The sequence below is a fragment of the Parasteatoda tepidariorum genome, chromosome 2 (genome assembly GCF_982258835.1).
Source record: "Parasteatoda tepidariorum strain Cologne lab strain chromosome 2, Ptep-v5.0, whole genome shotgun sequence".
NCBI lineage: Eukaryota > Metazoa > Arthropoda > Arachnida > Araneae > Theridiidae > Parasteatoda > Parasteatoda tepidariorum.
Genome location: NC_141756.1, coordinates 128,105,886 through 128,127,934, shown reverse-complemented (window position 1 = coordinate 128,127,934; position 22,049 = coordinate 128,105,886). Strand labels below are relative to the sequence as shown.

The following is a 22,049-nucleotide window of genomic DNA, read 5'->3' as shown; positions in this document are numbered from 1 at the left end:
GGGAGGCTCAAAAGACACAGTTACGAATGAGGAAAGAAAAAAGGAAAATAAAGGTGGAAAAAATAAATAAATAAAATTAAAAAAACCGCGGTAGCCGACAGAATCACCGGTGGCCGAAAAACGCAAATCAGGACTGGATGCATTTCTCTTCTCAATTTTATTTTTAAAGAAGTTTTCCTACTGATAAGTATATACTTTTCAGTTTCTGAGAATTGTTCATTTCATTCATTGACAACAGTTTGAAACATGTTGAATGACGTTTCTTTATAAAAAGTTTTTTGTTCAGTTCAATGTCATTGTTCATTAAATGCTGTAAGTTTGTTTCATTCATATTGTTTATGAAAAGTTTTAATATTTAATTCAAATACATCGTTTTAAAAATTACGTTCAATAATTTTTTCTCTCTTCTATTGAATAGGTAGGTCGAAAACCCTTATGATATACCAGAAAGCATAGGTGAGGGTGCCATGACCGACGTCACTTCCTTCATCACACCCTCAGATGAAGAACCCGAACTGGCGAGCATTAACTTTCACGAAAGTTTGCGGTTTTTTCAAGAGCAGTTGAATCTGGAAGGAAATCACTTTCCATCATCACCAAATATTCACATTTCCAAGAATGGCATCACCTCCAAATTCAACAACGATCTTCCAAGAGACGAAACAAACGATGGCACCAAGTCCTTGAGTAGCTGTAGAATTTCAATTCCTACTGTCGAGACTATCCTGGAAAGTGTGAAAGTTCTCAGGGCGATTCAAAAAAGTCAGGAACAAAGATGGCCCATGAGCAATATGCTGTCCAGCGTAGGTCAAAAAACACAAAATTCAGTCCCTTTCGAAAAGACGGTCACAGAAAACGACGTCATTATTGTGAAGAAGGGAGGGACCATTTACTCAACTGAGAACTTTGTCATTGATCAAGAATGTATTTCAAACGATTCGGAAAACACTTGTTTTAAAACGCACGGTGTTGCAAATCCGCTCCATTCAGAAAGCGGAGCTAACATCATCGAAAGCATCGTATCTAAACAAGAAGATGACCAGAGTCACTGCACTGATGAAAGCAAAAATGAAAAATGTAGCTCAAATTTTGAATTCGACTCAGATAAAGAAAATGGCTCAGATCCTACATTTGACGCAGATCCAGAAGACGCTGAGGAAAGTAGTAAATTGAAGGACACTGAGGGCATCAATAAGTTATATTATACAATAGAATTTTCGAATAATAATGAATTTTCTCATTTTTGGCCCAGTAACTCTATCCATATGGATGTGGATGAAATCAACAGCAGTTACGATAAAAATGCTGATCATTCACAGGAACACAATTGCAAGAATCCTAGCGTTCTAGAACACAGTTCAACCTACTTAAAACACTCTCTTGATTTTAAGGATAACACGACAGGTGATTCTGAAACATTACCAAATAAAGAAGTCACAACGAATGACAAAATTCAAAAGCAATGTGATGACAACCTGGTAAGTATTTCTGAAGTGGACACTGGGATGATAGTTTATTCCTCACAAAATGGCGACGCTCCTGACCCTCGAGGTAGCACGGATCATTCTGAGAGGATGATGGAATCGTCCACAGTCTTTGATATTTTAGGTAAGATTTATGGAATTCTTTTTTATAATTTTGTTACTAGAGGAATTATTAATCTGTTATTATATAAGAGTTGTTAATCTGTTACTATAGTCTTTCAATGCCAAGATGCATCCCTATACGGAATGGATTGTTGTCTTTCTTTTGCTGGTTTAGAAAGTCAATAAATGTATTACAGTCACACCCCGCTATAGCGAACTTTCAAGAGGCCGACATTTCGGTTCACTATAACGGGAAGTTCACATACAGCAAACAATTTTAATTAATGGCTCTGAACTCCTCCCTTTTAATGACACATTATTTAAAAAATTACCCATAAAATGAAATACAAAAATGACTAAAAAACAATATTTATTAACAAAAAATGTGTTCACTTTTATTTCATTACTCTTCGTATTGGGTACAAACACTTTAGGGATCGAAAACTGACAAGAAAGAATGCTTACGGCTACAAAATTCACTCTATAGATGATTTTAGAAATCGGTATATGTATTATATGTAGACATTCAAAAAATGAAGAAAAAAATCAGTCGAAGACAGAAAAAAAAGTTCAGCAAGGAACGGGAGCGAACGTTTAGTTTACTCTATCCGGGAGTTTACTAAAGCGGGGTTTGACTGTATACATCACCACTGATAATTTTGAAGAATCCATTTGCTCATTTCTTCTCACTTTGATGCTTAAGGGCCATTGGTATGTATTTCCTTACGCAAAAACTTTTTCGATTCTAAATTGCGAGGAATTCGTAACATATTCCGAGGCGGAAAAAAAAAGCTCAAATTTCTGAAGAAAAATGAATAATATAAAATAGAAATGAATACAAAAAGTGGATTAAAAAAGTGTGACGTACTCGAATGCGTTTTATTTTTAGAAAAGTAATATTTTATTTTCTGTTTCCAAATTTTGTCTGCTATATCTGATTAAAGATAAATGGCACGCATCCCCTACTTTACGCTACCTTTAAAGACAAGAACAGTTCATTCCTAGAGGGAGCCACTGGGAATGGAAGGACTAGAGTTTCATACTTGTTCTTTTCAATTTTTGTTTCAGTTTAGCTTTCTTTTCATACTGATTTTTTTTTTCGAAAACAAATTAAAATAAAGTTCTGAATATAGGCAGCATATTCATCTTGTGAAACTTTGATTTAAATTTTCATTTTTTAAATGTATATATACTTTACGATCTTTTATGTGCAAAATTAATAAAATTCATTGTTTGCACATACTTTCAGTAAATTTGCTCTAATATTAACTCGCGGAAAGGATAAGAAATGGAAAAAAAAAGCATTTTAGATCGGGCTTATAAAATTTTTCCCGCGGTAATTCTAAATCCTTATTGAACATACTTAAATGTATAATTAATCACAAAATATGGTTTGTTGACATGAACTGGTAACTTTTCATTAGCTCAGTTTGTTTCTATTTCTCGTTGTCCACCTGAGAAAATAATTTTCATTCAAAAATTTATGAACATATGATTGTAAGCTTGATATTTCAGTTCCTTGTTGCAATCGCGAAAAAGAACTTTTTCTTGTCGCCGTGTAAAGGAAGCATTTATTTGTAGATTGTTTATTAAAAGTTACGTTCATGATAAGTAAAGCGATCCTAAAGAGCTATATGAACTATTCGCATCTACCCCTAGTATTTTATTCACTTGCCTAACATGCAAAAACAAAATACTTTTAATTGAGTATTGTTCAATAATGAACAGTAATAGGGTTGAAGGAATCTATTACCATGAATCGTCTCGATGATATTTCTGACAGATTAAGGTAGATTTACGTCGCACTAGAGCACAATGGGCTATTGGCGACGGTCTGGAAAACATCCCTGAGGATGATCCGATCGCCGTTTTGATCCTCTGCAGAGGGGATGGCACCCCCCTGCTTCGGTAGCCCAACTACCTAAGTGTGAAGTCGAGCACTTCACTGTAGAACAATTTATCGAGGACCAATACCGCGCAACCTCGGTCCCCTCGCCGGCTGATCAAAGTGGTCACCCACCCGCTTACCGACTGCAGTCAGTGATGCTTGATTTCAACGTTCTACTGGGAAGCGTGTCTTCTCCATCTGTGGGACTGTGCTTAAAAGGAAAAATTTCACTACAATACAAAAGTTTCTACCGAAGCGTTCTGTTCAATTTCTACGTGTCATGCTTCGCAATACTACATTTAAATAGTTAAAAAAATATGCACATAAAGTCACAACCCGTTATAGAGAACATGATTTATAGTGAACGAAATGTTCGCTCCCGTGCCTTGCCATACAACATATAATATTATTTTGTGGGGACATAGTGAAGATTGGCTATGATGAACTTCTTTCTGCCTTCGACTCATTATTTTCCTTCATTTTTCTGTGATTTTGAAATGTCTACCTGAAATACATAGACCGATTTTTAAATCCATCTATTGAGTGAAATGTAGTATTTTTTTCTTATTTGCTTCTTCTATTTCAGTTTCTTAGCCCTCAATAAAAGCCATCCCTCAATTGTTTTGTACGCAAGAGTCATAAAAAATAAAAGTGAACACATTTTTTGTGACCACATATTGTTTTTTTTAATCATTTTTGTATTTTATCCTTATAGGTCATTTATTTAAATAATGTGTCATAAAACTGAGAAGTTCGGAGAAATGAGTTAAAATTGTTTGCACCACGGATATAGTGAACCGAAATTTCGGTCTCTTGAAAGTTCGGGATTTGACTGTATTTAAGTAATCGTCTGAAAGTCTAATTGGAGTTGAGTTGAATTACCTGTGTAGCTAATAGAATAAACAAATCCAGCCTCATTTAACGATAGATAAATAACTGTACCTCTAAACAAACATGATAATCAATTTTTTCCCCTTCCTGCTTAAAATTGAACATAGTCTAGTTTTATTTATTCCATTCTAATAATTGTCCTGCACGCCATGACCTCGAAAACCACTTTTAAGGTGCCTTATGATATTCTGTTCGAACCGGTTAATAATACGCAAGCTTTTGAACTAAGCATTCCTTCTTCTGATTTAATTGTTCCTTTGTTAAACATAAGTGGTCTTCGTGTCCTGAATTCTGTGTCCATTTTCGTCATCTTAAAGAGTGACCTCTCAATCATTTTCTGATTCAACGACATTTTTTGTAGTCTGTTTTCTAAATTTTAATTGCATTTTTGGGCCGGCGGCAATTTTTATAATGTAACGGAAATAATTTTAGATAGCTTAAAAATTTTTTATTTTTGTGCACCACAGTGAGCATGAAAGAAATGATCATGTTTTGAGAATTTCTTTTAGGTCACGAGAATTATTTCACACAATTATAATATTCATTTATTCAAAGATGCGAAAAGCAGCTTTTATTATTATTAAACCCCGCTATAGTGAACCTTCAAGGAGCCGAAATATCGGTTCACTATAACCGGGAGTTCACTATATCCGTACTGCAAACAATTTTAACTCATTTTTCCGAACTCCTCCCTTTTATGACACATTATTTAAATAAATGACCCATAAAAATAAAATACAAAAATGAATAAAAGACAATATGCAGTCACAAAAATGTGTCAAATTTTATTTTTTATGACTCTTCGTCTTGCTTTTAAAAAATGTAGAAATTGCCTCTATTGAGGAATAGAAAATTGAGATAGAAGAAGCAAAAAAGAAAAAAATAGTGCGTGGAGTCCCTCCGCGTGGAAGAAGTTAAACTTCGCACCCTGCGACGTTAATAGTAGAAGAATCAGTAGTCGTAGAAGGATCACTAGTTCTATTCAACGACTCTTTTTCCTGCTCCACTCGCTTCCGTGCTCTGTAATCACGGTAATATTGTGCATTTTTCCCTCGTGGACCTCTTGAACCAGTGGAAGTGCTTGGGGTTGCCTCATCGTTTCGCCATGGAAAATGTATTTGTATTAATAATGTATGTGAATGCGTCATAATGTAATTTCAGAAGAGAAACAATCAATTGATATTCACAAGAGACGTACCTTCACATAACCTTAAATCCGTCGCATTGTCCGTGGGATTGTTTTCACTCATTTTTTACAATTGTTATCCACTAAATTTGAAAATAAAAAATACTCTCCAATAAATTATATGTGTATCAAATCAAACTAAAAAAAATATTTATAGAAAAACAACACTTTTATTATTTTTATGCTAGTGAGAACCAAAGCAATATGGAAATGAATGAGGGAAAAACTGGATCCTACCACGTGATTTCCCGGTCAATGAAAAATGTAGCGCTAAACGTTTAACGCAACCTTGTTGGAAGTCGCATAAGAAGTATAACTTCAAAAATTGCATATGGCTGCATTCCACCCAATAAATGGTTTCAAAAATCTGTATTTTATGTAAAAATTTCAAAATTATATATATATATATATATATATATATATATATATATATATATATATATATATATATATATATATATATATATATTAGAAGGAGGAAACCAATAACCCACTGGAACGTGCATTACGTCACTGGCTTCTACGCACGAAAATATATTAAACAATTTTTAAAAACTGAATTTCATAGCAATTCTAGAATTGTAAGCATTTTTTAAAAATCTCTGATAATATCTAAGCCATAAAACGTTCTCTTTCTTGAACCTTGATAAGGCGGAAGTATACTGACAGATCTATAAGGCACTCACTTTAATTTATTATGATTTATTTTTCTCTCTCTGAATAGAGCATCCATCTACACGCCATGAGAGATAAGCGATCGGATTTTTGCAGTAAGAGAGGAGCTCCAAAAAAGCATAAATAGTCATTCGATATCTCTCGCTATTAAAATACCTCTCTTTTTATTCTATTTCGTTGAGTAAACAGCTCGATGAGCTGTTATTGAAAAATGTACGCTATGGATTATATGATGGAAGGAATGCATACTTTGGCCGCATTTTCGGAAATGCTTGATATTTTTGATTACATAGGATCCATTCTGTGCCAAAATTGTAAGTAATCAGTGTCTTGTGTTGTTGTTGTTAAAAAATAAAATTTATTTGAAAAATAAATGAATTATACCATCCATTTTTATTTCGAAATTAGAATTTCTCATTCATTTTACAACCTACAGTCACTGGCTAAATTATGTGACGCACTGTAAAGATTCTATGTAAAATCTTAATGATCAGGTGAAACTCTATACAGCTTTATTGTCCCATAGCTGAAACCGGTTTGCACTTGTTTACGTTAGTGTGTCCATGGGTTAACATTGTAATGCAGTACGTTAGAAATAAATACAATTTGGAAGTATAAAAAAAATCTTCCGAATAAAAACCCATCACATGTATGTTTAAATATAAAAGTATTGCCTGTAATCTCGTGCAAATCATGTTATTACTAAAAAACCACAGTGCATCTAATCATTGGATCTAATTATTATACTATACTTGATATAATGCCTGATATAATAAATATTCGATATTTATATAATATATCGCCTAATTTATATTATCTATCGTCTAATTTAACCAATGGATATAGGAACATAAACAAGTGTAAACAGGTTTCAGTGACATAAAAACAATAAAGGTGTAAAGTATCACCTGATAATTAAGATTTTACGTAGAATCTCAGAGTGCGTCTCATAATATGGCCCCAGGGACATAACATGAATTAGTAAAACAAACAGTAAAAACCATATTCTCTTACAAGTGCATTTTAACTCTGACCAAATTACAATTTTTTGTAACTTAAAAAAAATTTTTGAAATTATAGCATTTTACTTGTTTCTAAGGTAAACAGGGTTGATAAATGAATACTTTTTTTCACCAAATATTTGAATTTGTGTTTTTACCAAATTTTTATTCTACCAACTTGACTTCAAAAACCTATAATGACCCCCAAAAAGTAAGTCATCAATGTTTACATTTTTTATGCACTTTGCGCTTGGGTTGAAAATTATTTTCTAATTACGTGAAGGCTTTCATTAGAATTCAGCAGGTTCATTATCACAATTATGTGTTCACTTTCGCTCACCTATTTTTGATCGCATTTTCTGCCATTGTTTTTTGCCTCAGGAGTAAAAGCTGGCTTTTCTGAATAGTTCTTTTATTTTGAATTTTGTTTTTTCGATTAAAATGAAGTGTATCTAGGCGCTTTTTGGGTTAAGGCGTTTGTGGGGATAGTAGAAATCGACACTATCAACCTTCATCTGTGAAAAGGCATCCCCAACATAGAATCGAGTTAACATGTCTTATATATACTAGTGAAATGGAATTGTATTTTTGTTGTGGTGGTTCACACTACAGCGTTAATATACAGCAATGATTTGTAAAAAGTTCAAAAGTAAAACCTAATTTTAACGTTGAAGGTTTACATTAAAGATTCTGAATTTATTAAATTTATGAATGTCATTTCCCAACAAGCTTTTACCATTATTTTTAAAAAACACACGCTATTTTATGTTTGAGGAAATATCAAAAGTCTTTGTTAAAAAAAAAACATCAGTGACAAGAAGCATTTTTTTTCCAAACATCATCTGTTTAAACAATAGAATGCCTTTCCTTGTAAAACAAATTCTCACATGTTGAATACAGTCTTAAAAGTTTTTTTTTTTATATACTTTCTCTTGGCCATAAATTATTTATTAAGTGGCATGTTTTCGTTGTTTTCATTTTTTAAACTATGTTCTCGTATCGAAGAGAATGTGTTTTGTTTTTCTAGAAATATAGAAAAAGAGGAAACTCTATTTTTTCTTTCAAATGTTTTTTACGGATATTTATTTGTTGTTTTAGCAACGTCAAACGCTTTAAGTTGTAGTTATAAAAGTGATATCTAGATATAATAAAGTGCACGATACCGCTTACGTGGTGGATAACTGCGAATTGAGTGGTCCTAACTCGGAAAGGGTAAGATATAGAAGTTGACGGAATGGTGTCATATACTTACTCTTGACACTAAACATACCATAACCGGTCAAATGACAGTTAAAGAACTTCTGCATCTAAAATGCGCTTATCATCTTATCGTTTTTGCACATTTTCTAAAAATTATATACAGTTAATATTCTATTATTATAATTATTTTTATTACTTTGTTTGTTTCGAAATATACGTGTCGTATACCTGTTTCTACCACTTCCGGTCTTGACCGGGAGAACAATTTTTTATTGCTTTATAAAGTGATCGGATCAGAAATCACGATTTGATTCGTGTTCAACGTATTGCATTCGATGAGTTCTGCACATTTCTGCAAAATGACTGCGAATACAAATTTCAAGAAAGTACCTGAAATTTTAGATTGACATTTTTGTGTCAGAAAAAGAGACAGAAACTAAATGTTTTGGTAAGCAGCTTATATTTTATTACTTCATTTCTATAGAACTGTTAGTTTTTACCTAGAAAAATGTCGAAACAATTAAGACAGCACAAATGAAGAATTATAATTTTTATAACTCTTATATATTCTTATAATTATAAGAATCATAGGAATAATAATCATTAAAAGAGATATGTACAGTGGAAACACTCTGTATAAAAATTCTTATTTTTTGTGTTTGTAATACATAAAAATTGGCAATACACAATTTTGCTTAGTTATAATTTTAGTTTATTTCCATATTTCATACATTCAATCAAGTCCGGTCATTTGACCGGCTATGGTAGACATAGGTATACATTAAGAGTTGATATGTTTAGTGTTAAATTGTAGAAGTGAGTTAATCCACCTAGCGATGATGATTTATTGTTTCATTTCTCAAAGAAAATCATTCTCGCTAGGGTCATCTTTGCCGTTTGTTTAAATTAACATATTAATGCTATTTACTTTTCACTGTTTCACTACAATCAGTTGTTAGAATCTATTATCAAAACTCAGTGGCTCTACAGCCCATAGAGGACCTACTGTGCCCCCTTTCTTGACCTCTCGGATGCAGGAACAGATGTTTCGGTTGGGTGGTCATGTGGAACCCTTAGTGTTTAGATCCCAAGCATGGTTGGTACTTATTTTATCGACCCACTGAAGGGATGGAAGGTTAAGTCAACCTTGTCCGGTCTGAGGTCCGAACCCAGGACCTATGGCAGGGGAGCGCTTTCACTCAGTCACCTGGTGTCAGAATCAATCAAAGTTTAAGCCGTTTAAAATATGTTTACATTAAAGGAAATCAGAGTTGCGATGGCTCAGGGGATAGAGCATTCCCATGAGGTGAACCGGATTCGAATCCCAGCGATGGCTGGTTGATACGAATCCGGCTTGCACCGACCACGGTGTTGACGTGAAATATCCTCAGTGGTAGGCGGATCATGGGTTAGAGTCTCCTTGCCATTAGACTAACTGTGGGAGGTTCTCGTGGTCTTCCTCTCCACGTAACACAAATGCGTGTTAGTTCCATCAAGAAGTCCTACGCGAAGGTTCCAATGCTTGATCATCCAGGAGTTCCCTTGTCTTCTGGATTGGGTTGAAAATGACAAAGCTACGGAGTTGAATATTAGATGTCGTAAACTACACACCCCATAAAGGTCAAAAATTGGGTTTGCTGTTCAATGACAGTTATACAGTTATAAAGTATAAAATAAAGAAATCAACCGTTTATTTACTTTTTGGTTTTTAAAGAACCAACACATTAGTTGAGAGAAACAAACTTTTGAAAACCGTTAATCCGCACAATTCCTTCGTGAAATTGTGAAAAACTCTTGATTCCGCACTTTTTAAAGGATTACTATAGATAATCTGCTGATTACTAAATACTGTAACTACTGTATTATCAATCGGTAGGTAGTATATTTCTATATTTTCTATATTTCACATTAAAAATGAACTAGAGTCATAAGTAAAATACATGAATAAAATATAAAATTTCCTCTCGCTTGATTTTTACATCTTATTACTACAAAAAGATATATTTAAAAGAAAACATGAAAACATAGGACAAAGTTAAGAGCATCAATAAAATATAAGTTATTCTTAAGATGAAATTATACAAATAAGTATTTTTTTTTTAATATTTCTAATAATAAAATGATTTCAAGATTTTGTTAATATTTACATAACTCATTGTTAAATGTTATTGAAAAATTTAAATTATTTAATAAATATCTAAATAATAAATAATTAAATATTAAAGTAATACTTTTTTTTTGATAATTTCTTATGAATATCTCTCTTAGATAATTTTGTCTTTCTCCTAGCAACAGTTTTTTTTTATTTAAATATTTTTTTTTTGTCAAAATGTTTAAAAACGCTTTAATGCATATAAAACGGATGAATGTCGCGAAAAATTTCTAGGGTATTAAAATTGCATAGGAACCCATCTATCCCTGTGTGCTTATGAAGTCCTATGAAATCCTGATAATGCCCCTAGAAACATTTACACGACCCACTCTTATACTTGTTAAAATTGTATATTTCAACAAAAAATAGAGTGAAAATGTGATTTAAAAAAATCAATGGCTTTAAGATAAAAATTTACTTTCAGAATGGAAATCCTGAAAGATTTAGTATTTGTATAAATGCGACAAATTTTTTTTCTCCAAGTGTGAGTTATCTTGACGAATGAGAAAATGACTAAGTATGTGATAAGTACTGACAATAAATTGAAAAATGGCAAGGAAGCGAAGATAAAAAAGTGTTTATTAAGAAAGAAAAAGCAATTTTGCAATGAATGACACAATGACGAAAGTTTTATATCATTTCGAATTATAGATGTATAAGTAACAAAAGTAACAAAAATTTAAAAATGTTTAATTTTCGCAACAATTTCATTATAAAATAAATTACTTTATTTGATAAGCATGTAAAAATTATCTTTATAAAATTTATCTTTGAATTTGAAACAAATTGTTTTTCTTCAATTAACAAAACATCTGAGAAAATTTCTATACTTTTCTGTACATTAAAGTTAAAAACTTTTTTAATGCTAAACTTCTGAAAATATGGAACATTGAGTTAGTTAAGGAAAACTTAATTGAATGCGCAGAGAGAATTGTAAGTCATAATAAACACCAAAGCGGCGAACTTGATAGTTCAAGGTCATTTTTCTATTCATCTTTCTAAATTAAAAGGAGAGTGCAGATGAAAATATGTATTCACCAGCTGCTATATTATTAATAAGAGTCATCAAAAAATAAATATTCCGTGAAAAAATTGTACTTTTACAAATTTAACTGATTCGTTCGTCAAGAAAATTCTACTAGTTTCACACGGATGGAAATTTCTATGGAAAAATGGTTCAATAACAATTTATTGAATGGTTATTTTACCCTATTTAATCAAAACAGTCAAATAACCATAAATAAAACGGTAATCAAACTGTTAAATTTGAGAAAAACTATTTATTAACTGCTTTCACCTAATACGGTTAAACAACCAGAATTTTATCGCACCACCTAATGAAGTTACTTAGTTCTGCGCAACTGCGTGCATATCATTGCCAAGCGGGCGTATCTGTCAATCTCGTGGCCGGCAGAACTGGAGTTCGAGTCCTAGTGTTGACACCACACTATTTCCTCCATTCCCTTCAACACATGAAGAATTCCAATGTCCGGCACTCTCCAATGTCCATTACCTTGCGAAAAGCCGAGATCCTATCTCTAGTTAAATGATAATTTTTTTTTACGTTTTTGAAAAATGTTAATTGAAAATGGTTAAAAAAAATTTTCATTTGCCTGAGAAAACTCAGGATGGTAAACTGATAGTAAATTAAATAATTTTTACACATAAAAAAAATCTAAAAATTCAACTTAGAATTTTTGTATCATGTTTTGTGTTAGCTCCTCGTATTTATGAATGAAATAAAAAAATATGTTAGTTTTTTGCATTTTTTTTCTTCAAAAAAATTGGTAAAGGAAGCTGTTCAATTAATTTTGACAAAAATTCTGAAAATATATTTATTGTTAATGTATTTTCAAGCAAATCGCTAACATTTTTAATGATTAACGTTATTTCTCAAATTAAAAACATTTCAATAATAAAAATATTTTCCAGATATTTTGAGCACTTGGAATAGTGCTTCACTTTTAAATCATGCCCATTGTGTTAAAAATGACACCATCGCGTTATTAGGATTACTTCCTGTTTAACTGTCTGTATTTCTGATCGACAATCGTTTCATTCATAAAAATAATTCCGCTTTTTGTGTGTCCCACTTTTCGATAATAAAAACTGAAAAGATTTTTTCCCTTTTATTTCTACCTCTCTCGTACCGAAATATATAATTTATGAATTGACAGTTTTCAATCGTAAAAGGAAATTTTTATCTATTTATTTTTGCAATTGGGCTGTTGGATGGGTCTTTTGTATTCGTTTATAGTAAGGATATAACAGGTCCGATTTTTGATTAATAATTTTGATTTCGCTTACTCAATTTGATATAATATTTGAGGAAATTTGTCTATAATTATTCTTAAATATTAGTGTGGGAGCGTGAAGGGGGTAACAAAAACATATTTAAATAACACACGCGCTGGAAATATCTGTACATTTTTAATAAATTAAATTTTTTTTTATAAATTGAATTGAAATTATTCTATTGTATATTTCGAATCGTGATAATTTTCTTCAATACTTTATTGCTCTAAATAATAATAATAATAATAATAATAATAATAACAACAATAATAATAATAATAATAATAATAATAATAATAATAATAATAATAATAATAATAATAATAATAATAATAATAATAATAATAATTTTAATAATAATAATAATAATAATAATAATAATAATAATAATAATAATAATAATAATAATAATAATAATAATAATAATAATTTTAATAATAATAATAATAATAATAATAATAATAATAATAATAATAATAATAATAATATAGCTCAATTTACGAAATAAATAAAACGTTTATATTATTATTAGCATTAGTTATCATTATTATTAAAAAATATATTTTTAATATAATAATATTAGTTTAAAAATTAATAATTATCATTAAAACATTATTATAATTGAATTATTATTTAAATAAGCGATTAATCATGACAAATGAATTGCTTCCAATCTATAATAATTATAAAAATAGCAATATTTACATTATTATGATATACAGTCACTGGACAAATTATTAGACGCACTGTAAGATTCTATGTAAAATTATAATTATCGGGTGATACTTACTAGACAGCTGTATTGTTTTTAACAGCTTTATTGTATTTACTTACTAGACAGCTGTATTGTTCTGACTCAGATGAAACCGGTTTGAACTTGTTTACTAGTGTATCAATTTGTCAGGATACATTAGACGACATATTATGTAAATATGGAATATTTATTATATCAATCATTATATTAGTATATTATAATAATTAGATCCAATTATGAGGCACACTGCAGTGTTTTAATAATGACATGGTTTTGCACGAGTAATAATTTTATATTTAAACATACATGTAATGGGTTTTTATTCAGATTTTTTATATACTTCCTATTAGTATTTATTTTCGAAAAAATTGCATTACAATCTTAACTCACTGATGCAGGAGCGTAAACAAGTGCCACAGTGACATAAAAACAATACAGCTGTATAGAGTATCACCTGATAATTATAATTTTACATAGAATCTTACAGTGCGTCTAATAATTTGTCCAGGGACTGTTATTACTGTTATTATAATTAGTATGATGAAACAAGCAATATTACTAAGATAATTATTATAAAATTGGATATTAAAGATAATTATTATAAAATTGGTAATAGAGATAATTATTATAAAATTGGATAATAAATATAATTATCATGAAATTGGTAATAAAGATAATTATTACAAAATTGGACAATAAAGATAATTATTATAAAATTGGATAATAAAGATAATTATTATAAAATTGGTAATAAAGATAATTATTATAAAATTGGATAATAAATATAATTATCATAAAATTGGATAATAAAGATAATTATTACAAAATTGGACAATAAAGATAATTATTATAAAATTGGATAATAAAGATAATTATTATAAAATTGGTAATAAAGATAATTATTATAAAATTGGATAATAAATATAATTATCATAAAATTGGATAATAAAGATAATTATTACAAAATTGGACAATAAAGATAATTATTATAAAATTGGACAATAAAGATAATTATTATAAAATTGGATAATAAAGATAATTATTATAAAATTGGATAATAAAGATAATTATAAGGTATAAAGGTAATATGGATAGAAAGTAATAGAGATAATTATTATAAAATTGGAGGCTGGTAAATTAGTTTACGAAAAACTGAAGCATGTTGATAAATTTTAATTCTGAAAAATAAAAATAGGAGGAAACAAGTAATAGCCGCCGCACCCAAGTAAACACAGATAAAGGGAGTGAGTGTGTCGTGCGACTGATAAACACAGCGATTTCCGTTTCACTTAACTAAAGAAAACGTCAATCCAATAAATTTTAATAGAAAAATGGAGCAAAACAAACAGCCGGATTATTCAGGTATGTTTCTCAGATATGCTTTTTTAATATAGATTTTTTTTTAATATTTCCGCTTTCACATAGGAAAATATCGCTCTCAAACGTAAAAAATATTTGCAAAACAGTCTAATTTAGTTTTACAATAAACTGGGAAAACATAATAGAAAATTTCACTTTATGCCTGTTTGTTTTGCGATATTAAATAAAATTCGTAAGATAGCGTAGAATTTATTTATTTGCTTTGACAAAATACAAATTTCAAGATGGCGGCTTGAGAGGAGGGCGTGAATCGTTTGACAGATTAAATGATTCTAAAAATGAAAAACAACTTCTTTATTAACGCTGTTTTTTTTTTTCTTCTTGCAAAAAAACATTTTTTTTAGTGTAAATATGAAACTAATAATTTGTTGTGGGGTTGGGAAGCGTAGCGCGGGATCCAAATGATGCATATTTTGGTGATATTATGACGTGGTCATTATTGAGAGCAAAATAAATTAATAAATAATGATAATAATTTGCATCTATAAATGTGTAAATTTTATGATTGTCTATCATTCGTCTTTTAGCTCTTTTCGAAACTACATTGTGTTATACGCTAGCAACATGAGAAATTTTAGTCAAAACATTATTGTGTTTTACACTAATGGTATGTCATTTTAATCCAATTGAGTACATTCAACGCGATACTATGTGAAGTTGTATTCAAAATAATACTGTATTTTAAGCTAAAGTTGGAATGTTTTATTCCAAACAGTATTACGTTTTACTCTTTTAAAATGCAAAGTTCTACTCAAAACAATGTTTTGTTTTACTTTAGCAATATTGTCAAATGTATTTATCCATATGAAAGATTTGTTCAAACATTATCATGCTCTGCACTAAAATTATGTGACATTTTAGTGAATTGCATTTCACGCTAGAAATACCTGAAATAATAGTCAGAACACTATTTAAAGGTTGAAGGTTTAGTACCAACCATTTTATGTTTTACACTAAAATTATGTAACGTTATAAATATATGTGGCGTTATAAATTAAAGTTAATACAATATTATGCATTAGTCTATGTGAGGGTTATTTTAAAATATTTATTGGGATTGAGAAGAAAACAAATTCAAAAACTTGCTATCTGAAACTAAATTGATTTTTTTTTTAGTTCAGTGGGGTCATCAAAATGGATCGGCCATAAATTTGAACTTCTATATTCATTAATTCTGTGCTTATAATTGCAGATAAATCTAATAAAAAATGCTCAAATGAATAAACGTATAATACACAAGAGAAAATAGCTTCCCAGTATTGGTATCTCTCCTAAAATCTAATTTTTACCGTTGCACACTATTTATGCAAACAAAGTTCAATATTGGTTTTTATTTTTTTTCTGAAGTTGTCCACAGATGGCGTCATAGGTAGAAAAAAAGTCAACAATGAAATGGGTGGGAAATATATTTCTGTAATATAAATATATATAATACATACAATATAAAATATATTTATTATATATATATATATATATATATATATATATATATATATATATATATATATATATATATATATATATATATATATATATATATATATATATATATATATATATATAATATATATATATATATATATATATATATATATATATATATATATATATATATATATATATATATATATATATATATATATATATATATATATATATTTGATATATATAATAAATATATTCATTTATGTTAAGGGTAAATATATTTGAGATAGGGTTTTTTAAAAGGAAACATTTCGATATGTTAATATTAAGGAAAATTGACTGAACAAGGAAAAGTATATTCACTCAATATCTACAAAGAAGTTATGTAGCCCGAACAAGGATAATGTTGAATATTTAATTTTGTTAATTGTTTAAATAGTGTTTCTTAAAATTATTTTTGTTCATTATTTTGAAAAATGTGCTTGATTTTATTTACCATGTAACGCGACTAATTCAACTTCATTTTTCAGGAATTTGCTAAAACGATAGTTATAGTTAATTAATTTTTTTAAGGTCTTTTAATAATTATCTAAACAAAACGCTTTTTAATTGTTATAACGATTTGCAGTGTTCGCAATGTGTGTGCAATAGGGTACCCAGATTATTTTTTACTTCTATATATTTTCCACGAGGATAAGTCGAGTAACCTGCAGTGTGTCTACCACTGCGAGAATACAATTTCAATTCACTAGTATGTAAAGACATTTTAACGTCATTTGCACGTTATTTGCGAGACTTTTTCCTTGTTATTTCAATTTTTGAAACATGACAGACTACTTGAAAAAGAAGTGTCGAAGTCATATGAAATGTTTTTTTTTAAAAAAAGCATCATTGTAATTATTTTTGGTTTGTGTTGATTAATAGTACCATACATTTTTTAATAGCATTCATTTCAAGTTGATCTAAGAGGTTTATAGAATTATAATGAAATCTTTTGGTTTCAGCTGACATTAAATCTTCTGCAGCCGTCACAAATGAAAACGATGACACCTTGGATAAAGTGGCGTTGAAATCCACCCCCATAAACCAGTTAGTAGGAAAGGAAACGCAGCTAAGCGATGGTTTAAAGAATGGATCAGCTCATGAAAAACTTGCTTCTCATCCAGAAACAACATTAAAACTACAACTCATAGATTCTAGTCCGCCTTTAAGCAATCAAACCTCAAATGGTAATATCGTATCATTGACAGAGCAAACCCAATTGGAGTGTGTTCGAACCCCCCTCTCGACTGACACTTCCCCAGAAAGCAAATGTGATAAACTGACTGATGTCCCGAATGCTGTCGAACAAACCGTAACTGTAGAAAATAAACGTCCATTAAGCATAGAAGAGAATTACAATCAGTACGAGGTATTTACGGAAACCTGCAAATATATGCCAAATGTCCAATCAACGGATTTGTCTGATTCTAATCATTCCATCGTCGGATCAAATCTAAGTGGAGGCGGGTCGAACAAAAATGCCAAAAGAGACGAAGAAGAAACACATGAAATGAAAGATGGCTACTTAAAGGAAGCGAATCCGGCTATCAAAAATGAAGCTCATATTGAGTTGAACACCAATGGAGTGGTGCAGAAAATGGATGCAAACGATTCACTAGAGGTCAAAAAGAAATTTATTACCTCTTCCTGGGACCTCGTAAGTTGCACATTTTGTAAGACTAGTTTTTAGATATAAGAAGGGAAATGATTACAAAATAATTAAATGTTACTCATCGAAGACTACAAGGAGGCACATAGATGCAGATTTTTCTGTCACATTTGTAGCGTGATACTAATTAAATTTCCGTTTTTAAAATGTTATAGAAAATAGTACTATTTGTCAGAATGACCTGCTATTTCATATACAGTGAAACCTCGCTACAACGCTACTTCTGGGGACCCAATAAATAGAGTGTTGTAGAGGGACTACATACTTTTGGGGACATCATACTATGTTTTTTATAGTTTTAATGTTATATATGTATTAACCATAAATCTATTTATATATTATATAAAGAATTTAATTTGCAGAGTGTTAATTATGGTTCAATATGAAATCAGTGACTTCTTAAGAGGAAAGGGAGGAGGCAATTCTAAGAATGGAAGGTCTTGGGGTGTACATCAAGGATGGGGAATTGAAATCTAAATACAAAAGCGGGGAAAAGAAAAGGTACATTATCAGCAGTGAGATTTCTCTTGTCAGAAAAGACCGGAAAAAATAAGTTTTTTTTACATTATTTTTATTTCTTTTTATACCCGCCGTTGAACAGCCGACCCAATGTTTGGATTTACGACTACTAACGTTCAACTCCGTAGCCTTGTCATTTTGAACCCAATCCAGTATTCCTCCTGGATCGAGTATTGGGAGAAATTTGCCTTCGTGGAGAACTTTTTGATGGAACTAACCCGCATTTGAGTTACATGGCGAGGAAGAGCACGAGAACCTCCCACTGTTAGCCGGACGGCCAGGGGACTCTAACCCATGATCCGTCAACCACTGAGGATATTTCACGTCAGCACTGTGGTCAACCAATAATAAATGGAGAAAATAAGGTTGAAATTTGAAGGGAAAAAAACCGCTTTGCTGGGATTAATTGATTTAGAGAATATCGCACTATTGAGAGAGAGATAACATTAATTCATATGCAAGTTCGTCGGGTCTGCGAAACATTATTATAATAGAGGGGTTCATAGTTTTATCGGATATCGTAGTAGCGAGAGAAGCAATCGGAATTTACCTAAGTCAAAAAAATAGTTCGAAATTTGATTGAGATGTGGCGCCATGGCAGATGCTAAAGAAACGATTGCTGTAAGATATCGTTTTAAAATGGTAATTCAAGAATTACACTTGCAATTAAAAAAGTGCATACTTTTCGTGTAATATTCCTCAACCACAGCTATGTGATTTCTTCTACAATACTCCCAGTCACCTACGGGCTATGAGAATAAGTGAGGTGTTTTATAACATAACTTAGTTAAAGTTTTGTTCCTGTTATTATTCATCAGAGAAGGTGCTTGTGAAGCTGCTTCACAAATTTTTACTTCACATACTTTTAATCGCAAGTGCAATGTGAGGAACTCAAGCTCATTAGCAGTTAAAAATGACCGTGCCTCTTACAGTAGTCGATTTTATGAGAGTACTCCGCCATCTATGGGTCAAATTTTGAACTGTTTTTGAATTCCCATTGTTTCATACACGCTCATGAAATATCAGGTCATTCTGTCCGAAGGTTCTATTTCAAACCATTTAAAAGTGAAGCATAATCACTCTGTACTACAGAGATCTGAAGCTTTCTATAAAAGTGAATGAGTAGTGTGCTGCCATCTCTCGACAGAGACTTCATACAATACTAGCAGAATAAATATCTCCGGTTGGATATAATTATTTGTAGTCAGAAATATCTGTTGTGTGTACCACTTTCTCCCTTTCATATAAGTGTGTCAAGAAAAATAATTTCATTGTGTTATAATACGATTTTTAGTTTCTGATTTATGTTGCAGGTGTCCATTGTGAAATTACTGTACGCTATTCCAGAGCCGCAACCACGGAAGGTATCAAATACTTATGCCTATTATTTTCATACTCATTAAGTGCACATTTGGAAATAGTGTAAGGAAAACGTGTCTTCTTTATTTTAGTATTGAGAAACGATCTAATCTTGTTCTTAATTCATAAATTTTGGCTTCAAAAATAAAATTTCTTCCATGATTTAAAACTTTTTTTTAAAAAACTAGAGGGCTCCGTCCCCTGCTCGCTGACGCTCGCCAACCCCCGGAGAATTGCTTCGCAATTCTTGCTTGGTTTGCTTCGCAAAACCAAGAATGCTTTGATTTCATATATTTCAATATTAAACTGAATATTAACTGTTATCATCGAAAAGAATTAATTTTCTTAAGTGCAGAATAAGCAGTGTGTCAATATCAATGTCACTTTTTTTCGTTGACTACAGTTCCTTCTATGTCCTATTTGTTCTTTAAATGAGCCAAAATTGTCAGAAATTAACATCAATGTGCAGATATAATCTTAATATGAAACTTGTTTAAAAAAAATGATAATCACAATAATACAGACTTTGTCCCAAAGAAATGAATATATTTTTAACACATTTAATTCAATATATATATATATATATATATATATATATATATATATATATATATATATATATATATATATATATATATATATATATATATATATATATATATATATATATATATATATATATATATATATATATATATATATATATATATATATATATATATATATATATATATATATATATATATATATATATATATGCAAACACTATAATATTTTTCAATAAGCAATATTGTTAAGAGCAGGGTAATTTTTAAAAAAATATTTTAATAATATTCAGCAAAATAACTATAAATGAAAACATTAATTTTGCGGAATTAAAATAAACAATGCACCAATAGCATTTTCTTTACGCTAAATACATTTATAAATTTGACATTATATATATATGTTATAATATTTCTCTATATACAATATTGTTAATGACAGGATCATCTTTAATAAATATTTTAATGTTCTCCTTCGTTGTGCATCTTGACAATGCCACATATAATTGACCATGAGAAAAAATAGGCCGTTCAATATATAGCCCAACTTTATCGAAGGTTTGGCCCTGGGCCTTATTAATTGTTAAGGCATAAGCTAATCTAACAGGAAATTGTCGTCGATAAAGCACAAATGGTAAGGAAGAATTACTTGATAATGTATTTAATTCTATTCTTGGAAGATTGACAATACTACCATTTTTATTACCAGTAGCAATTTGGCAAGTCAATACTCTTTTCCCTATTTTAAGAACAGTCAATCGAGTTCCATTGCAAAGGCCATCAACAATAGATATGTTCCTGATCAGCATTACAATGCATCCAACTTTTAATTTGAGCTGATGAGGTGGCAGTCCCGGGAGATTTATGGAGTTTAAATATTCAATAGAATACCTTAAAGTAGCTTCTTCTTCTCTCCCGTGTGATTTATCTACTCCATATAGTGTGGCCTTATCAATATTATAACTTATAACCTCTTCACCTGGCACACGTGATAAAATATTTTCATTAACTTTGTTAACTTCATCATTTTGCGGTGATAATATGATGTGATTAATGAAGTTAGTATTAAGACAATCAATTTTTTCAAAAAACCAAGAAATGATATCTTTACAATAAAGATCAGGAGTGCTTGCATCAAGATGTAAAAGTTCTCCATTGCCAATTGTCAACAACCAATTGGCAAATTCTTGGTTACCAGCTTTAACTCTCATATTAATTGTCAAATGGAGGATTTCAAAAAATGGCCAAAGAAAAGAGTATTTTATAGTTTCATTAATAACCTGCATATGTGTAGCTTTTTTAACGACAGGTAACACTTGTCGAAAATCTCCACCTAAAATGATTATCTTACCACCAAATGGTATCTCATTAGCTAGAAGATCACGAAAAGTTCTATCGATCATTTCTATTGCTTTTCTGGGAATCATACTTGCTTCGTCCCATATAATAACGTCAACATTTTTTAAGCGAATCTTATCACAT

General features: G+C 30.3%; 1 protein-coding gene across 1 annotated transcript in view; it reads left to right on the top strand.

Annotated features, from left to right (window-relative positions):
* The window catches only part of LOC107438914 (uncharacterized), a 48,213-nt gene that overhangs the window by 5,207 nt on the left and 20,957 nt on the right, over nucleotides 1-22,049 (top strand). Inside the window, exons 2-4 of the mRNA XM_087158379.1 lie at nucleotides 419-1,608; nucleotides 17,438-18,132; nucleotides 19,977-20,027. Of these exons, the coding sequence (XP_087014505.1) occupies nucleotides 468-1,608; nucleotides 17,438-18,132; nucleotides 19,977-20,027 (1,887 nt within the window). The 5' untranslated portion in view covers nucleotides 419-467. The remainder of the gene's footprint in view (nucleotides 1-418; nucleotides 1,609-17,437; nucleotides 18,133-19,976; nucleotides 20,028-22,049) is intronic.